The 19359-nt window shown below is 47.5% G+C and overlaps 1 protein-coding gene across 2 annotated transcripts in view; it reads right to left on the minus strand.

Annotated features, from left to right (window-relative positions):
- Nucleotides 1–7299: 7299 nt before the first annotated feature.
- The window catches only part of LOC143955793 (uncharacterized), a 136862-nt gene continuing 124802 nt past the window's right edge, over nt 7300–19359 (minus strand). Inside the window, exons 1-3 of one of the 2 annotated variants that reach the window (XM_077465914.1) lie at nt 10993–11129; nt 10762–10897; nt 7300–10090 (exon numbers count right to left, since the gene is read on the minus strand). In XM_077465914.1, the coding sequence (XP_077322040.1) occupies nt 8997–10090; nt 10762–10825 (1158 nt within the window). In that variant the 5' untranslated portion in view covers nt 10826–10897; nt 10993–11129 and the 3' untranslated portion in view covers nt 7300–8996. Of the gene's footprint in view, nt 10091–10761; nt 10898–10992; nt 11130–19359 lie in introns of those variants that run through there. The other variant, XM_077465913.1, reaches the window with a different exon arrangement.

Below are 19359 nucleotides of genomic sequence, written 5' to 3' on the forward strand. Positions count from 1 at the left end.
ATAGGGTTTGATTTAAAGCGGTTTTAAACCCTCGTGTTTTTTTACATTAAGGCGAAAAAACTTCTGTCACTGAACAGCCCCCCCTTTTACCCACCTGAGCTCGTTCGGTCCCACACTGGAGATGCGCTCACCCTCTCTGGACGGTGTCTCGGCTCTTGATTGGCCAGATTGATAGCAGCGCAGCCATTGGCTCCCACTGCTGTCAATTAAATCCAAAGATGCAGGCGCCGGGGGGGCGGGGCCAAGTCCGGTTTTCTGTGTCTATGGACGCAAAAGCTGGACTTGGGAATGCGCCCGCACGGTTACCATAAAGGAGAGTGCTTCTCCTAGGTGGTTTCCTGATGCTAGGAGGAGCTACTAGTGCCGCCGGAGGACCCCAGAAGAGGAGGATCGGGGCCACTCTGTGCAAAATGAATTGCACAGTGGAGGTAAGTATGTTTGTTATTAAAAAAAAAAAACAAGGGTTTAGTAACCCTTTAAGGCAAATATACTGTTCGCCTTGCAAGTGCAGCTTAGCAAACGAGGTGAAGCTTGACTTTGCAAACAATACCCAATCACATTCAAGGAAAAAAAAAACTGCATTTTTGCTTACACATGATTGGATGATGGAAATCAGCAAAGTTTTCCCTCATTTACTAAGCTCTGGAGCAAATGCATTTGCAAAGTACACGGTCTATTAGCCTTTAGTAAATCAACCCCACAGTGTGAACCCGACCTCGTGCTGTATGTAGGGCAAGCGGGTGACACTCTCTCCATGGTCCTCTCATCGTTGGGCGCCAAGTGTTGGTCACATAAGAGGCCTGCCCCAGGGGTAGGTTCTTCTGAGCACCTTGAACAGGGTCACTCATCTTACATACGGGGTAAGTTTGCTCATCAATGCCCCGGGACAAGGGGGAGGCTGTCTTTCAGAGATAACGCAAACCTTAAGGCAGATCTCCAACTCTAGAGATGGCCGTACATCGTGTACACTTGAAGAATGAACTGTCCTCCAGTTAGCTCTCTCGTTCCCGTGTCAATGTACGCCTTCCCTGTCACGGCCGGATTTAGGAGGGACACGCTGACCAGTGGCGTAACTAGAACCTTCAGGGCCCCGATGCAAGAAACCATGAAGGGCCCCCCTGAACCCCAGCCAGGGCTTTTCCCTCCAAGTCCGGTGGTGGAACTCCAGGGCGTGGTCACAGGTATGACCTTTGTGAGCCCTGTAGTTCCACCACTGGTATCAGTAGTTTTTATTAATTTTTTTAAATTTTTAGGTGCCCCATTGGGGTACTGTCCCTAGGCAGGATTGGGTCCCCGTCCCCAGAAGAGATGAGGTCCTTTTCTCCAGGGCAGATGAAGTTACTGCCCCCAGGTGAGAAGGGGTCCCTGTCCCCAGGGGAGATGGGGGTCCCTGTCCCCACGTGAGAAGGGGTCCCTGTCCCCAGGGGGATATGGAGGGGGTATGTAATAGTGTGTGCTAGCTGCCTATGCTGCTGCCGGCCATATGTAGTGGGGGCTGCATGGGCCCCCTGCATCACAGGGCCCAGTTGCAGTCGCGACTGCTGCACCCCCTATAGTTACGCCCCTGACGCTGACCCTATGCCCACTCCACCTGTCCAGAGTATCTCCGCTACCTCACTCCCAGCAATGGAATGGAGTCCCACCGAGAACCTAGCACTGACTCTACGCGCTCTGTTATCTCTTCCGTATCTGGTGCCCAGGCTGGGAACCTCGGAACACTGATCTGCTCCTGTTGCTATGGGAGACTGACCGCCAAAGGGGGGGATAATGCCGACAGCAACTCCCTCACTACAAGAGGATGTCCCACCAATCAGGGGTACAGGCTGCTCATTAAACCTTCGTTACTCTTGGTAACCACTTGCTTTACTCCGCACTGCGTTAACTCTTACAGAGCTGTCTTCATAGGCCAATGTGATTTACAATGTGTCGGTTACTTGCAGTTTAATTCTTTAGAATCTTCAGACAAGATAAAGTTTCAAAAGCTTTACTGAAAAACTTGGTTGCTACAGATAGCAGGAGTAAGAGTCCTTTCCTAATGACCTCAATCCCTTACGTTTTAAAAACGCGGGCTACTATTGGTCAAGTTAAAGGGGTTGTAAAGGTTTGTTTTTTATTTTATAAATAGGTTCCTTTAAGCTAGTGCATTGTTGGTTCACCTACCTTTTCCTTCAATTTCCCTTATAAATGTTTTTTTTCTTTGTTTTCTTTGTCTGAATTTCTCACTTCCTGTTCCTCCTCAGTAAGCTGACTAACCACCTCTCGGATGATGGTGAGAAGTTTACTGAGGAGAAACAGGAAGTGAGATTTTCAGACAAAGAAAAAAAACATTTAGAAGGGAAATCGAAGGAAAAGGTAAGTGAACCAACAATGCACTAGCTTAAAGGAACCTATTTAGAAAATAAAAAAGGAACCTTTACAACCCCTTTAAATAGTTCAGGAGAGGTTGTAAAAACGTCCCATGTACATTGAAGCCTTACTCAGGATTGTGGCTGCCCCAGCATACCATGCACAGGTAAGAGTCCATTCTTGTCAGTATTCAGCAGCTGGTGTCCTCAGGGCAGACTGCAGGTCTGGTTTGCTGTCCGAGGTGGTACTGCTCCCCCCATCAGGTCTCTGTAATTAGCCAGAGATTATATGCCGTGGCTTGCCCGTCTCTTTCCTTCCCATGCAGCAGATTGTCTGTCTTGTGGGGCCACATGCAACCCCTCAGCAGTTTCCCTACAGGCTCCTCTCCCTCCAGACGGGTGGGTGTTTGGCTGAATGGATTACATTTTCAGCTGTCAGCCTTTCCGTCTCCCCATGCGGCCGGGACTCACCCGGGCAGAGCCCCATTAACTCTGTCACATCCCCCCCCCCCCCCGGGGCAATAGCTGCCTCACTAGTCAGCATTTCAACCTGCTTACACATATTATATACAGGGGGTCATCTCCACTCCCACCAAGAGGGAAAGAAATACATTACTGCCGAAATCCATCCTTTCCCAGCCAGGGTTCCTCCAAAGGTCTCTAGGGGTTCCTTGAGCAATGAACAATTTCGGTCTCTCAGTAACAACTGATATCAATGATCTGTCTTACCACTGATGACGATGTAAGAATGTCCTTCTCACATTGACCACCAAAATAAGGGACCCTTATGCCGCGTACACACGATCAGACTGTCCGGTGGACTTAGCCCGGCGGACAAACCGCCGGACTTTGAAGCGGAGGTCCGCCGGACTTTCCGAACGAGCGGACCTGCCCACACACAACCGGACTATGGCGGGAGTCCGCCGTACTTTTGAAAATGAACGGACTTACCCACACACGGAGGAAAGTTCGTTCATTTTTAACGCGGCTCCAGGTAGCCGGGACTAGCGAAGGAAGTCAATGTCGCCACCTTCGGCGGCAAGATTGACACGCCGCTGGCCCTGTCACCTGGTATGGACTTAAAGGGGAAGCCCTACGCGGAAAAAAAAATGGCGTGGGGTCCCCCCCCCAAGGTCCATATAAGACCCTTATCCGAGCATGCAGCCCGGCCTATCAGGAAAAGGGGTGGGGATGAAGGAGCGCCCCCCCTCCTGAGCCGTACCAGGCCGCGTGCCCTCAACATGGGGGGGTGGGGATGAAGGAGCGCCCCCCCTCCTGAGCCGTACCAGGCCGCGTGCCCTCAACATGGGGGGGTGGGGATGAAGGAGCGCCCCCCTCCTGAGCCGTACCAGGCCGCGTGCCCTCAACATGGGGGGGTGGGGATGAAGGAGCGCCCCCCCCACTCCTGAGCCGTACCAGGCCGCGTGCCCTCAAAATGGGGGGTGCTTTGGGGAAGGGGGGCCATGTAGCCCCCCCACCCCAAAGCACCTTGTCCCCATGTTGATGAGGACAAGGGAATCTTCCCGACAACCCTGGCAGTTGGTTGTCAGGGTCTGCGGGCGGGGGCTTATCGGAATCTGGGAGCCCCCTTTAATAAGGGGGCCCCCAGATACCAGCCCCCCACCCTATGTGAATGAGTATGGGGTACAATGTACCCCTACCCATTCACCTGTGAAAAAAATGTAAATAAAACACAACACAAGGTTTCAAAATCTTTTATTGCACAGCTCCGGGGGTCTTCTTCCGTCTTGGGGGGGGTCTTCTCGCCAGAATTTCTTTTTCGTCGCCGCCCGGGGGTCTTCTTCCGACTTCGGGGGGCCTCCTCTTTCTTCTTTTAGCTCTTTTACTAGCGGTGGCCCGGTCTTCTGTCGCTGCCTCTTCTTCTGACTTCGGGGGTCTTGTCCCCCTCTTTGGTTCTTCTTGCCGGGCCTCCGCTCCTTCTTCCAGCTCTTTTACTGGCGGTGGCCCGGTCTTCTGTCGCCGCTGAGTCCGCCGGATAGTTTGATCGTGTGTACGCTGCATCACACTGACCACTGATATAAGAGGGGCCTTCTCCCATTGGTCACCAATGTAAGGGACCACTACACTGACCACTGATATAAGAAAGACCTTCTCTCATTGGATACCAATGTGAGGGACCATATTAATCACCACTAGGACTGATCTCTGGACTTGCACTGAATCTTAGCTGTTCAGAGGTTTGGCGAAGATCTGATATTAGTATATTAGTGGGGTGTTTGTCCAAGAAGAACTTTCGGCTGTAGAGGGAAGTGATATCTGAGAGCTTCCTGCTCAGACTGGTTGCTGCCAGGATCCTAACAAGTGATGTATCCTTGTCTGCCCAATTCAGCCGTCAACCTGGCACTCCTGGTTGATGGGTGAATGATATCAAAGGGTCAGGGATAGTGTAAAAAAAAAAAAAAAAAGTAATGGTGCGCCCCCAAAATTTTTACCAGACTCTAATCTAGCCATACAGCCTGGCTGGCAAGGAAAAAGGAGGATAGGCATTCCCTCCCACTTCCTGAACCATACCAGACCACATGTCCTCAACATGTATGGGTACCTTTGCCAAGTCCATTCAATCCTGGTTGGAAAGTTGAACAAGTCCAATGTATGAGGTCATATCGGGGAACATGAGGGATCTGTACAACATAAGACATCGGGAAATGTATATCTGTCTGCAGAACACAGGGGAGATATCAGAACTCTAATTCATGGTGTCAAGATATGAAGACATATGTAACACATATCTAAATACTACTCAGAGTTCCCCTTCAATATGAAAATGTATTTCTTTCTAAAATGTTTCTTGATTCTTTTGGTATTTCTCAATATTGCAACACATATCTTATTTTGACTTATTTTCTGTGTCTTGCTCTTTGCTTGACATGAGATGTCCTGCCAGTAAGATGATAAAGCATATTATTCCCAGAAATGATGTTGAAATGTTTTTATGGAAAGTCCTTGTTTATAACATAACTTTTCCCCTTCTTAATTAATATCTAAATTGCCAAATTGTCAGAATGACCTTTAAAATTGTTATTGTGTCAGGGCGAGATGACCATATGTAATGTGGGACCAATTATTATGGAATGTATTACGTATTTTGTAACTTGGTTCTGTGCCCGCCTTACACTGTCATGTTATCATTTTCTTATAAAAGGCTGTAACAAATTGTATTCTTTATCACTGCCTTTGGAAAGGAGTGGTCCTCTGTACAGAGATTTTCTGAGTAAATATACATTGAGACGAATGCTATTTCGTAGATGTCCTTTATTTCAAGGCTGTACATAACAATGGTCACCTGCAAATAATGAAAAGGAGAAAGTCCATCCAAACCGTGAGATTGGTCAGAGACTAATTGGTATCATCCTGGGCATTGCCAGACTAGGACTTGGTGACGGAGTGAAGGGTGATGTTGCTCATACTATATGTGACCCTCATCTACATCATAGACATCTTCTTCAGCTTCTTCGTAAATATAATAGAAATCTTCACTATCCTATAGAAGAGGTTGGGGGTCCTGAGTGGTCATAGAAAGGTCCAGCACCCCAATAGTAGAGGAAGAGGTGGTCTGGTGACATGGAGAAGAAGACTCCGGTCAGTCTCTGGATCTCCATCATTGGAAACATGGTGAGACAACAAACACAGCAGGATGGTGGAGGAGATGTTGGTGTCGGTGTGGAAATGGACAGAAGACGGGATGGTGACACTGAAAGAACAATACGGCTTCATCCTACGATATGTCCAAGAGAGAACAGAACAGGAGAGACTTCTCTCCAATTAATGTCACTAGAAAAAGCCAAGAAAGCCTGTTCTGTGTTCTGATAGAGCAGATGGAACCCTTCTCGTTGTGTGCTCTTATTATTACGCTATGCCTAGTGACTGTATGACTGCCATGGTTCTAATACTCTACTTTACCTGACCACTGCACTCTGGACCCTGGGCTGTATATGATATAGTCCTGACCACTGCACTCTATACACAGGGGTGTATATGATATTCACCTGACCACTGCACTCTATACACTGGGCTGTATATGATATACTCCTGACCACTGCACTCTATACACAGGGCTGTATACTATGTACTCCTGACCACTGCACTCTAGGACCAGTCAGTATAATGTTCATGTAAACGTGCTAAAAAATAGAAATCATTAAAAAAAAAAAAATGCGCATGATCAATTTCCACCACGTGATCCGCCACCAATGTAAGATGGACTCTTATCAGGGCTCTATTACTGAGTCAAATGGGCTTAGTATGATAAATCCTCATGAATCAGGCATCACAGGAACATTAGGATTCCAAATACTCCAAGTGTGTCTCAGTGGATGTAGAAAAATGGATGTATATCATGAATATAGGAAAAAACATCCACATAGTGTAAAACCGTAAACAGACTTTAATGACGTAAAAAGGGATTAAAAATACTCATCACATATGAAAACATAAGCGTAAAATCAATCCAGGACAACAAATAAACCATGCATGGAGATGGATCCGTTTCTGTATACAGCAACACAAGTGTGGTAAGTGAATTTACTAGGCTCCACCCTACATGTTTCGTCCCAACTGACGTCAATCCCTTTACATCATTAAAGCATGTTCACATGAACGTTACCTTTTTCGGATTTTTTTGATACGTTTTTTGTAATTTTTTTTGCCAATTATCTCTATGGACTGATTTGATACATTTCTGGCACAATTACCAATAGCGCTAAATAATTCTTGTTGTAATTGTATTGCATGGTGTATCCAACCGTTTTTTTTTGCTAGTGGCTTTTTTTCACGTTCTTCCTCTATTTTTTTTGTCAGCGGGTTTTCTTTCTCACTTTCACCATTATTCACATATACCTCTAAACTGATAACCAGCGAAGCCTTTTAAAAGCGTCTCCTATGAGCAATTCAAGGATATGGAATTTTGTAGTCATTGCACCAACACACATTTTTTTTTTTTTCTATTCAGTACATTTTTTTTATTATATTTTAAACACAATTGCAGTCATAAAATCCAGAAACAGTAAAAGACAGAAATCCAACTGGTCAGGAAAATGACTTGACAGAAATGTGGAGTCCTAGTAATTCCAATAATACTTAGCGCCTTCTAAAAAGGCCAAATACTGTATTTTCCATTCTAAATAAATGATTTGTTTAATTAACTGATGTTCTTAGATGTGTCTTGTACTCATGAAAAGCCTTAAGGTATGTAAGAACTCTTCGACTTGTCCTATAGTCATGAAAAGCCTTAAGGTATGTAGGAACTCTTCGACGTGTCCTATAGTCATGAAAAGCCTTAAGGTATGTAGGAACTCTTCGATGTGTCCTATAGTCATGAAAAGCCTTAAGGTATGTAGGAACTCTTCGACTTGTCCTATAGTCATGAAAAGCCTTAAGGTGTGTAGGAACTCAACATGTCCTATAGTCATGAAAAGCCTTAAGGTGTGTAGGAACTCAACATGTCCTATAGTCATGAAAAGCCTTAAGGTATGTAGGAACTCAAAATGTCCTATAGTCATGAAAAGCCTTAAGGTATGTAGGAACTCTTCGACTTGTCCTATAGTCATGAAAAGCCTTAAGGTATGTAGGAACTCTTCGACGTGTCCTATAGTCATGAAAAGCCTTAAGGTATGTAGGAACTCTTCGACTTGTCCTATAGTCATGAAAAGCCTTAAGGTGTGTAGGAACTCTTCGACGTGTCCTATAGTCATGAAAAGCCTTAAGGTGTGTAGGAACTCAAAATGTCCTATAGTCATGAAAAGCCTTAAGGTGTGTAGGAACTCTTCGACTTGTCCTATAGTCATGAAAAGCCTTAAGGTGTGTAGGAACTCTTCGACGTGTCCTATAGTCATGAAAAGCCTTAAGGTATGTAGGAACTCAACATGTCCTATAGTCATGAAAAGCCTTAAGGTATGTAGGAACTCAACATGTCCTATAGTCATGAAAAGCCTTAAGGTGTGTAGGAACTCAACATGTCCTATAGTCATGAAAAGCCTTAAGGTGTGTAGGAACTCTTCGATGTGTCCTATAGTCATGAAAAGCCTTAAGGTGTGTAGGAACTCTTCGAAGGGGACTATACTCACAAAGTGCCTTAAGGTGTGTGGGAAACCATGTCCGATGAAGGCATCTAAAGGGGTCTTTTACTACAAAAAAACTCGTTGAACGAACGCGAGAAGCACTTGCCTAGGAATGAACAATTCTGGCCGTTCTTTAATACAGCGATTTCCTATGATCATCAGCTCCATCTAGTGACTATAGGGCAGAAATGGTGCAATACAGCATTACGGCCACTAGATGGAGCCGACGATCAAAAGGAAATCATTGTAGGAAATACAGTTTCCAAAATTCGTCACAGCTGGGCGATAGCTGGTCATATTGGTTCAGCAAATTCCTAAAAACTAGCTCACATCACAAAATTTACAATAGGTAACAACTCTAGCCTAGTTTCTGCCATGATGAAGATCAGCCATGGAGTATATCTGAGGTGTATATCAGGGGGTGCTTCTTCCCCACATGTCCAGCAACATTCATATACAAGACATTTTCCCACACTCAAGGCAATATAACCCTCGAGGGTTGTGTGGGACCCCTCATGTATGGGAAAGACGGGACTTCAGTGAGGAGCAATTCCCCTTACTCAAGACGGGAGAGTTATTTCTCCTCCGAATGCAATTTCTGATGTCTGTAAAAAGTTGATGCCTGTGAAAAACATTTCCCGCACTCAGAACAGGAATACGGCTTCTCCCATGTGTGAGATATCCGATGAGTGTAAAGACTGGACTTCTCTGAAAAACACTTCCCGCACTCGGGACAGGAATACAACTTCTCCTCCGCGTGAGATCTCTGATGAGTGTGCAGACTGGACTTGTCCGAAAAATATTTCCCGCACTCGGGACAGGAATACGACTTCTCCCCCGCGTGAGACCTCTGATGTGCGACAAGTTCCGATTTCTTTCCAAAACTTTTCCTGCACTCGTAACAGGAATAGGTCTTCTGCCCCCCGTGCAATCTCTGATGCTTGTCGCGACTGGACTTCTGCGAAAAATGCCTCCCGCACTCAGCGCAGGAAAACAGCTTCTCCCCAGTGTGGCACCTTTGGTGCCTGTTCAGATTGGACTTCTCCGAAAAACATTTGCCGCACTCGGGGCAGGAATACGGTTTTTCCCCCGTGTGGGACCTCCGATGCGTGACAAGTTCTGATTTTTGTACGAAACATTTCCCGCAGTCATGGCAGGAAAACGGCTTCTCCCCCGTGTGCAATCGCTGATGTTTGTAAAGATTGCACTTAAAGGAAAAGCATTTCCCGCACTCGGGGCAAGAGTAGGGCTTCTCCCCAGTGTGAGATGTCCGATGTATGGAAAGATAGGCCTTCTTTGAAAAACATTTCCTGCACTCGGGGCAGGAATATGGCTTCTCCCCCGTGTGACATCTTTCATGCTCATTAAGAGCGTATTTAAAGCGGAAACCCTTCCCGCACACAGAACAGGAAAACCTCTTATCTGTAGGAAGGACGGCAGCGCCCCTCACAGTCCGAGGTTCCTTAGGATGAGAGGAACGGGATGGTCCGGCACGGTCCCTCACAGTCTGAGGTTGCTTAGGATAGGAGGAATACGATGGTCCGCCTGCGCTGCGTGGTGCCGGATTTTCTCCTGGGCGATACTGTGTGATGTCCTCATCTTCTACTTTACAGTCTGGAGACAAAGTGAGACAATCCTCTGAGGTTTTCCTCATCTCCCGTCCATCTACTAAAATAGAAATACAAAGATTATTACTAGACATCAGCTGATTGGTTCCCCTAAACCAGGACTCCGCCCACATCAGGCAGCTTTGTCTCTGAGGATCTTACAATTCCCCCCCCCCCCCCATTCAAATTGTACATATTATATTCCAGGTCACAGATACGATTACAATTTTAGTATCTACTGACCTAATGATAATTCTGTTATAAGGTAAAAATATAAAGGTTGTGACTTAGGACAAATTATAAGTAGAATTGTTTAACCACTTCAGCCCCGGACCATTTGGCTTATTATTACTAGACGTGAGCTGATTGGTTCCCCTAAACCAGGACTGGCTGAGCCCCACCAGAGGTCAGAGAGTGAGGATGGGGGGAGAACAACCAAGATGAAGACTGGACTGATCCTGAAGACCCCCATCATTGGGTTATTGACTCCTCCCTCATTATCACTTTCTGTTTAAAGCAACCAAACCATTTCTCATTTTAAACACCACTATATGTAAACCTTTGGCTTTAGGACCACCATAAAAGGTGAGGGATGAACCTAATAAAAAGGTGGAATCTGAGTTATTGTAACAACCACCACATTTCATTTTACTGCCACCTGAGCCCCGCCCTACTCTGGACCCATCAATGATCAGTATGAACACAGGGATGCATTTAGTCTTTATGACCCACCTGTCCTGATCTCTGTAGGAACGTCGTCCTCTATATATATCCTCATTATTTCATCCTCCTCCATAGACTGCTGATCATCCTCAACATCCTCTTCTTCCGTTTTAACCTCAACTTTTATATTTATCAGCTCTTCGCCCTAAACCAAGAGAAGGAGAGAAAATATCATCTTGTAAGGTCCATAGATCTTCTCTATGAGTCACTTTCATGGTCTAAATGTTCAGTTCCACCTACCTGATGATGGTGGGGGATGGTGTGACCTTCCTGTGTGGAATCCCGGGAATACAGAGGACGGGGACATCTCTCTGGTGGGTTCCCATTACTGGATCCATCTGTAGGAAACACACACACTGACTGAATACATTGTTTCTATGTGTTGATCAGATGATGGGGGATGGGTGGAGCCTCCGTACTGCTCTCTCCTTTACAATAAAGTCTCCTCTTACCCGGTGATGTGAGGGGCGGCTGATTGTCCATCATGACGTCCTTGTAGAGATCCTTGTGTCCTTCTAAATACTCCCACTCCTCCATGGAGAAATAGACAGTGACATCCTGACACCTTATAGGAACCTGACACACACAATGATACAGTCACCATCCAGACACATCCCTTGTCTGTTACTGGATAATGTCCCAGAATTCCCAGAATCCTCCTCACCTCTCCTGTCAGCAGCTCCATCATCTTCTTGGTGACTTCTAGAATCTTCTCCATGTTGTGTCTCTCGGGTTTTAGGGAGTCACATGGAGGCACTGTGATGGTCATATGATCACCGGACTTCACAAGAGGAAATCTCTGTATTGGAGAACCAATAGGAACATCATGTTAGATCCCAGAATCCTCCTCACCTCTCCGGTCAGGTCTGTGTTTTATTAATAGAGATAAGAGTGATGTCATGTGACCTCCCAGAATCCTCCTCACCTCTCCGGTCAGGTCTGTGTTTTATTAATAGAGATAAGAGTGATGTCATGTGACCTCCCAGAATCCTCCTCACCTCTCCGGTCAGGTCTGTGTTTTATTAATAGAGATAAGAGTGATGTCATGTGACCTCCCAGAATCCTCCTCACCTCTCCGGTAAGGTCTGTGTTTTATTAATAGAGATAAGAGTGATGTCATGTGACCTCCCAGAATCCTCCTCACCTCTCCGGTCAGCAGGTAGATGATCTCCAGGGTGAGGTTTAGTATCTTCTCAGTCATGTGACTCCGGTCCTCCTCCATCCTCATCTGTGGCGTCATTTGATCTATACAGGTCTCCTTGTAGACGGATAACTTTGGGAAATGAAAGTAAAAATTATTTGGATGGTAGTGGTCACACAATAATATGATGTGGGGGGGGGGGGGGGGGAGGAGAGGAATAGGAGGGTCACTGTACATTCAAAGTCAGACATGAAATCTGACCAAAGCATATCCCTCTATAGTGTGTACTGGTCTCAGTCCAAGCACTAGGTGTCATTTCTGTCTCCTAGCTCTGCTATCTGCATGAATCACTTCTGACAACTTTTCCTGACACCAAGAGAAAAAAAAAAAAAAAAAAGGTGACAGGGGAGCGATTTCTCCTTGGCAGTAGCAAAAAAGGAATTCAGGATGGAGTCCCTCAGTAGTAGTAGAAGGGCAAAGCTCCTCAAGACACCAACCAGTTACGGCAGACTGCCCCCGTATATCGCAGTCCAAACCGATCTTGTCCTATGCAGTGTCCCTTGGTTCCACCCCCCTACCCACCTCTAAGCACTGTCCCTTGGTTCCACCTCCTACCCACCTCCGAGCACCATCCCTTGGTTCCACCTCCTACCCACCTCCGAGCACCATCCCTTGGTTCCACCTCCCAGCATCGCCCTTTGGTCCCACCTCCGAACACCGTCCCTTGGTTCCACCTCCCAGCATCGCCCCTTGGTCCCACCTCCGAACACCATCCCTTGGTTCCACCTCCCAGCATCGCCCCTTGGTCCCACCTCCGAACACCGTCCCTTGGTTCCACCTCCCAGCATCGCCCCTTGGTCCCACCTCCGAACACCATCCCTTGGTTCCACCTCCCAGCATCGCCCCTTGGTCCCACCTCCGAACACCGTCCCTTGGTTCCATCCTTCCAGCACTGCCCCTTGATCCCAAAATCGATTATTAGCGGTCACAGCATCGATGTCGAAACGCAGGCGGCCGAATCGTGATGCTGCAATTAAATTAAACACCCCTAGACTGTAGGTTTGTTCTTACGTTGAATCCGTTTGTAATTTGGATCTGGTACATTTTGTAAGTGTAGCTCCAGCCAAAAAAAAATCTATTAACCACTTCAATACCGGGGGGCACTTAAACACCTTCCTGCCCAGACCAATTTTGAGCTTTCAGCACTGTCGCACTTTAAATGACAATTGCGCGGTCATGCTACACTGTACCCAAATTTTTTTTGATCATTTTTTTCCCAGAAATAGAGCTTTCTTTTGGTGGTATTTGATCACCTCTATGGTTTTTATTTTTTGCTAAAACAAATAAAAAAATACCGAAAAATTTGAAAAAAAAGTTTTTTTTTTGTTTCAGTTTCAAAACTTTGTAAATAAGCAAGTTTTCTCCTTCACTGATGGGCACCAATGAAGTGGCACTGATGAGGTGGCATTGATATGTGGCACGGATTGGCATGGATGGGCGGCACAGATGGGCATGGACCGGCGGCACAGATGGGCATGGATGGGCGGCACAGATGGGCATGGACCGGCGGCACAGATGGGCATGGACCGGCGGCACAGATGGGCATGGACCGGCGGCACAGATGGGCATGGACCGGCGGCACAGATGGGCATGGACCGGCGGCACAGATGGGCATGGACAGGCACTGATAGGTGGCACAGGTGGGCACTGATAGGCGGCATTGTATTATGTTGTACTGTACTAATGGATGCCAATCAGTGCCAAACAATAATGCATGCCAATCAGTGATGCCCATTGTGGGCACTGATTGGCATCCATTGTGGGCACTGACTGGCATCCCTGGTGGTCTAGGGAGGATTACTTTGTCCTGGGCATCCCTGGTGGTCTGGTGGCGTCCCTGGTGGTCCAGTGAGGGCATCCTCGGAGGGGCTGCGCTGATAATCGATCAGCACAGACCCCCCCCTGTCAGAGGAGCAGCCGATCGGCTCTCCTCTAGTCGGGTCTGACAGACGCGAGTGAGGAAAAGCCGATCACCGGCTTTTCCTATTTACACTGTGATCAGCCGTGATTGGACACGGCTGATCAGGTGGTAAAGAGTCTCCGTCGGAGACTCTTTACCGAGATCGTAGTTGCAGGGTGTCAGATTGACACCCCGCAACAACGATCGCCACGATGCGCGCCACGATGCGCGCCCCCGGGGGCGCGCAGCGGCTCAAAATCCTGATCACGTCATATGACGTCCAATCAGGATTATGAAACCACTTTGCCACCGTCAAATGCCTATAGGGCGGGGGGGCAAGTGGTTAAGCTTTTTGGAAAACAAATATAGGGAAGGGTTATCACCCCTGTAACATTTGTTTTGCTGTCTGTGCAAATGACAATTGGATTTTGAAAATTTGGGGTTTTTCGGGAAACCAGGATTAGTGATAAAGCATCAGTGGAGGGAGAGGACACCTTTTTCCCATATCAACTCTTACAGGAGAGAATTTGCCTTCCTAGACGTAGATTTCCTCTCACTTTCTGTTGTCTCCTGTTTGCAAGTAGGAGTTGTTTGTAAGTCGGATATTTGAAGGTAGGGGCCTGCCCTATATACTCTGCAGAAATTTGGGCCTTAGGTGTTGGTGGTACCAGAACACTAAGCCCTCATGGTTACTCGGTGGGTGCTGGAACGGGCCTTGCTGTGAAATATATCAAGAATTGCAATTACATTCCCCTGTTGAACAGGGTCATACAAAATTGGGCCTTTGGTGATGGTGTTGCCACAACAATGTAAGCCCTCACAGTTACTCTTGGTGAGCGCAGGAACAAGCCCTGCTGCAAAATATTATGGCAAAAATTGTAATTACACGCCCCTGTTGAACAGGGGCAGAAAAATTGGGCCTTAGCCACTGGTGGTGGTGCCTAGAACCAAAAAGGTTCTTAGAAGCTATCAACATGAACACTGAGGAGGAATAGGATAGTCACTCAGCATCAGCATAGGCAGTCTTGAAGGCATCCCACAATGATTTGGTTACATCAGCATCAGGTGCTTGGTAGCTTGTGATCCAAGACGGATTCATTTTTATGAAGGTGAGCTGATCAACTGAGTCGGTGGACATGAGAATTCTGATCGGTTACAAAGCCTCCAGCAGCACTGAATGTGTCTTCCCGAAAGAACGCTGGATGCAGGACAGGCCAGTAGCTCAATTCCATACTGTGCAAGCTCTGGCCAGTGATCCATCCTCAAGACCCAGTAACCCAGAGGATTTTCGGTTGGAAAGGTCTCCAAGTCTGATCTTGCCCCTAGATATTCCTGAACCATGTAAATCGGATGCTAGCAATGGTTGCTGGATCCAATCAGACCTTGGGGCTGCGGACTAAAAAAAATAGTTTGAACACATCAGTCAAACGGCCACCTTCTTCATCACTCCTTCTGTGACTGACTGAAGCCTCAGCAACACGTTGTCCAGGACCAGGAATTTGTAACCTCCCAGGGTCTGGAAACACATTGCACAAACCTTTCTGCAAGGCCTCCCCGAAGATGTTTCATCCTCTGCTCCCTCTGCGACGGCTGGATAAGTTCCGCAACCTTACATTTGTAACGTGGATCAAGGAGTGTTGCCAGCCAGTACTGATCCCTCTCCTTGATACCACGAATCCGAGGGTCCTTTCACAGGCTTTGCAGGATCAGGGAGGCCATGCAGTGTATGGTTGCTGAGGCATTCAATCCAGAGTCCTCTGGGTCACTAAGGACGAGCTGATCTGCAGCCACATCCTCCCAGCCATGTACAAGTCCATGGGTTTCTGGGGACTGTAAACGATCCCTTGAAGACTGCTGCTGAGTGCTAAGCTCCACCTCCATGCTGGTACACAATCCTCCTCCTCCTGTGTGATCGGCGGGCCCGCAGGAATACTGTCTGGATAAAGGGGGCCTTGAGAGGTAAGGAAGTCCTCCTCTTCCTCCCTCTGTTCTGCCTCAAGTGCCCTGTCCATTATTCCATGTAGCGTGTGCTCCAACAGGTAGATAAGAGGGACAGTATCACTGATACATGCACTGTCACCATCCTCATGGCCTCCTCAAATGGTGACAGCATGCATCCTTGATCATGAGCCACTGGCGTGGCGAAAAAAAAGCCAAGCTCCCCTAACCCTGTCCTGGTGTCATAGTCGCACAGGTACTCATTGATGGCCCTCTGCTACGTGTGTAGCCACTGCAGCATGGCCAACGTTGTGTACCATCTGGTGGACATGTCACAGATTAGGCGGCTCTTGGGTAGGTTGTATTCCTTTTGGAGGTCAGCCAGCTGAGCAATGGCATTATATGACCAGCGGGAATGCACACAGACTTTCCTGGCCTGCCTCAGGAGACCCTGTAAGTCCAGGTACCTGCACAAGAACCGCTGCACCACCAAATTAAGGACATGAGCCAAACAGGGAACGCGGGTGAAGTGTCCCTGTTGGAGGGTGGAGAGGAGGTTGGTACCATTGTCGCAAACCACCATTCCTGCCTGAAGCTGGCGTGGCATCAACCACCTCTGAGCCTGCCCCTTCAGAGCTGACAATCTCTGCCCCAGTGTGGCTCCTGTCCTCTAAGCACGCCAGCTCAGGCACCATATTTTTTTCCTGAGTGCTTGCGTAGCGCCCCTTGAACGCCTTCAGAGCACCGCTGGTTCCGAGGACAAATCTATAGAGGAAGAGGCCATAGAGGAAGAAGAAGAGGAGGGATGGTGGAGAGGTGTGTGTCAGAATCACCACTAGTAGCATTTTGGAGGCATGGTGGCGGAACAAACTCCAACAATACTGCACCCTGTCTTGCATCCTTCCCAGCTGCCAGCAGGGTCACCCAGTGCGCTGTGAAAGATAGGCAACGTCCATGCCTGCTGGACCATGAGTCAGTGGTAATATGCACCTTACCGCTGACCGCCCTGTCCAGCGAGGCCAAGACATTGCCCTCCACATGCCGGTAGAGAGCCGGAATCGCCTTCCGTGAAAAAAAGTGGCGTTTGGGAACCTGCCACTGAGGTACCGCACATTCCACAAACTCACGGAAGGGAGCCGAGTCTATCAGCTGAAAAGTCAGCTGGTACAGTGCTAGCAATTTAGCCAAGCTAGTATTCAGCCGCTGGGCATGTGGATGGCTGGAACTGAATTTCTTTCGCCAGTTTAGCAACTGGGGTAGGGAAATTTGCCTGCTACAATCAGACGTAGGTGTAGTGATAGCAGAGTGCCCGGAAGCACTTGGCACACCTAATTCTACACCTTCATTCCTCTCAGTGCAGGTTTCTGAGAGAACTGGAGGTATAGTGGGGTTGGAGATCCCAGTTGATGAGGAGCAAGGAGAGGTCTGCCTTGTTCTTTGGTGTGGGTCTTTTAGCATGAGAAGGCACATACATAAATTTGACCTAGCTGCGCACCCCGTAACTGTATTCAAAAAGGAAAAGAAAGAATTCCCCGTGGGGAATTCTCTCTTTTCCTTTTTGGTGTGGGTCTTTCAAGTACTGTTGCCAATGGACTGCATGGGAGTTCGACATATGTCTGGTCAAGTATGTGGTGCCAAAGCAGCTGCTGTTTTGGCCACGCTTGATACGCGTCAGACATATATTGCAAACAGCAATGGTGCCATCTGCTGCACGCATCTCAAAAAGGCCCACCCAAACAACTTTTGGAAAAACGCTGTGTCAGCAGCACCCTGCACATGCGGAGCTCTGCGGTGTGACAGTCGGCTGGCTGCTCTTAAGCTGGCCCTTGGAGGGTATCTTATCTCGTTGGAGATGTGCCTCCTCCTCCTCTTAGCCACCCATGTAGAGTCAGTGATCTCATCATCCCCTCACTCTTCGTCACTGGAGCAAACCTGGCAGTATGCTGAAGCTGGGGAAACATGACTGCCAGCTTGTTGTCCTTCTTGGGCACCCCCTCTCTCTGGGCTCACATTACTGCCTTCCTCAATCTGGGTACCATCTTCGGAGCCTTCAAAACGCTGCGCATCCTCCTGCAGCATGTACCCGACACTGTGGTCGAAACAGTTCGGGGGATTCCTCAGGGAATGATGGTGGGGTTGGGAAGGAGTGACTGATGACATTGAGCCGATGGAAGAGGCCATTTTGGCAGCTGCATTGGAAGCCAAAGTAATCTGAGCCTGGGTGACAGAGGATGAGGACAGCTTGGTCATCCACTCTACCAAATCTTCTGCATTTTGTGGCTCAACACGGCCAGCTGCCGAAAAAAAGGACAAGCGTGCCCCACGGCCACTTACTGAGGGTGCACCGTGTCTACAAACAGCGATGTTGTCTGTAGACACAGAGCCTGCTTGCCCTCTTTTAGTGGCCTGTGAGCGTCTGCCTCTCCTTGGTGGCCTTCCTGACATACTGTATTTGATTAGGAGAGGGAGAGGGAGAGAGAGAGACTGTCAAAAAAATTTGTATTTCGTGTAGGAAATTCAATTGGGATTTGTACGAAATACTAAATAACGAAAGTTCGTTATGATGAATCATTATGAGGGGCTCCCACCATCCCTGTGCTGACTTCCTGGGTTTTTAACTTTTAGGTTTGTTAACTTTTTGTAACAATTACGAATGTTCGTTATGATGATTTTATCATTATGGGGGGTCCCCACCATCCCTGTGCTTAGTTCCCAGGTCTGTACACCTGCTGTGTGTCCATTATGCGGGGTTCCCACCATCCCTGTGCAGAGTTCCCAGGTCTGAGTGTACATCAGCTGTGCCCATTATGAGGGGTTCCCACCATCCCTGTGCTGACTTCCTCTGTTTGGTGAACAAAACACCAGTCACAATTTTGTTAATTTGGATCCGAAATTCGTTAATGAACTTTCGTATAAAATTTGTAAGCATAGAAATTCCCCACAGGGTTCCCACCATCCCTGTGCTGACTTCCTGGGGTTTTAACTTTTAGGTTTGTTAACTTTTCGTAACAATTACGAATTTTCGTTATGAATTTGGACCCAAAATTCCTAAACAAAATTTTGTACGCAATTCGTATGCATAAAAATTCGTATGAATTTCCGGAAATTCGTATGAAACGAATCGCACATGTCTACTGCAGCTAACTGAATCAACTGCCTGCCTGTAGTATATTAGGAAGAGAACAACAGGAATGGTCTGCAGTGAGATCTAGCTGCACAGGATACAGTACTCAAAATATACTGCAGCTATCTGAATCAACTGCATGCCTGTAGTATATTAGGAAGAGAACAGGAATGGTCTGCAGTGAGATCTAGCTGCACAGGATACAGTACTGAATATACTGCAGCTAACTGAATCAACTGCCTGCCTGTAGTATATTAGGAAGAGAACAGGAATGGTCTGCAGTGAGATCTAGCTGCACAGGATACAGTACTGAATATACTGCAGCTAACTGAATCAACTGCCTGCCTGTAGTATATTAGGAAGAGAACAACAGAAACGGCCTGCAGTGAGATCTAGCTGCAGAGGATACAGTACTGAATATACTGCAGCTAACTGGATGAACTG

The sequence above is a fragment of the Lithobates pipiens genome, unplaced genomic scaffold, assembly GCF_037356315.1.
Source record: "Lithobates pipiens isolate NorthernLeopardFrog02 unplaced genomic scaffold, aLitPip1_a1.2 Scaffold_35, whole genome shotgun sequence".
Taxonomy (NCBI): Eukaryota; Metazoa; Chordata; class Amphibia; order Anura; family Ranidae; genus Lithobates; species Lithobates pipiens.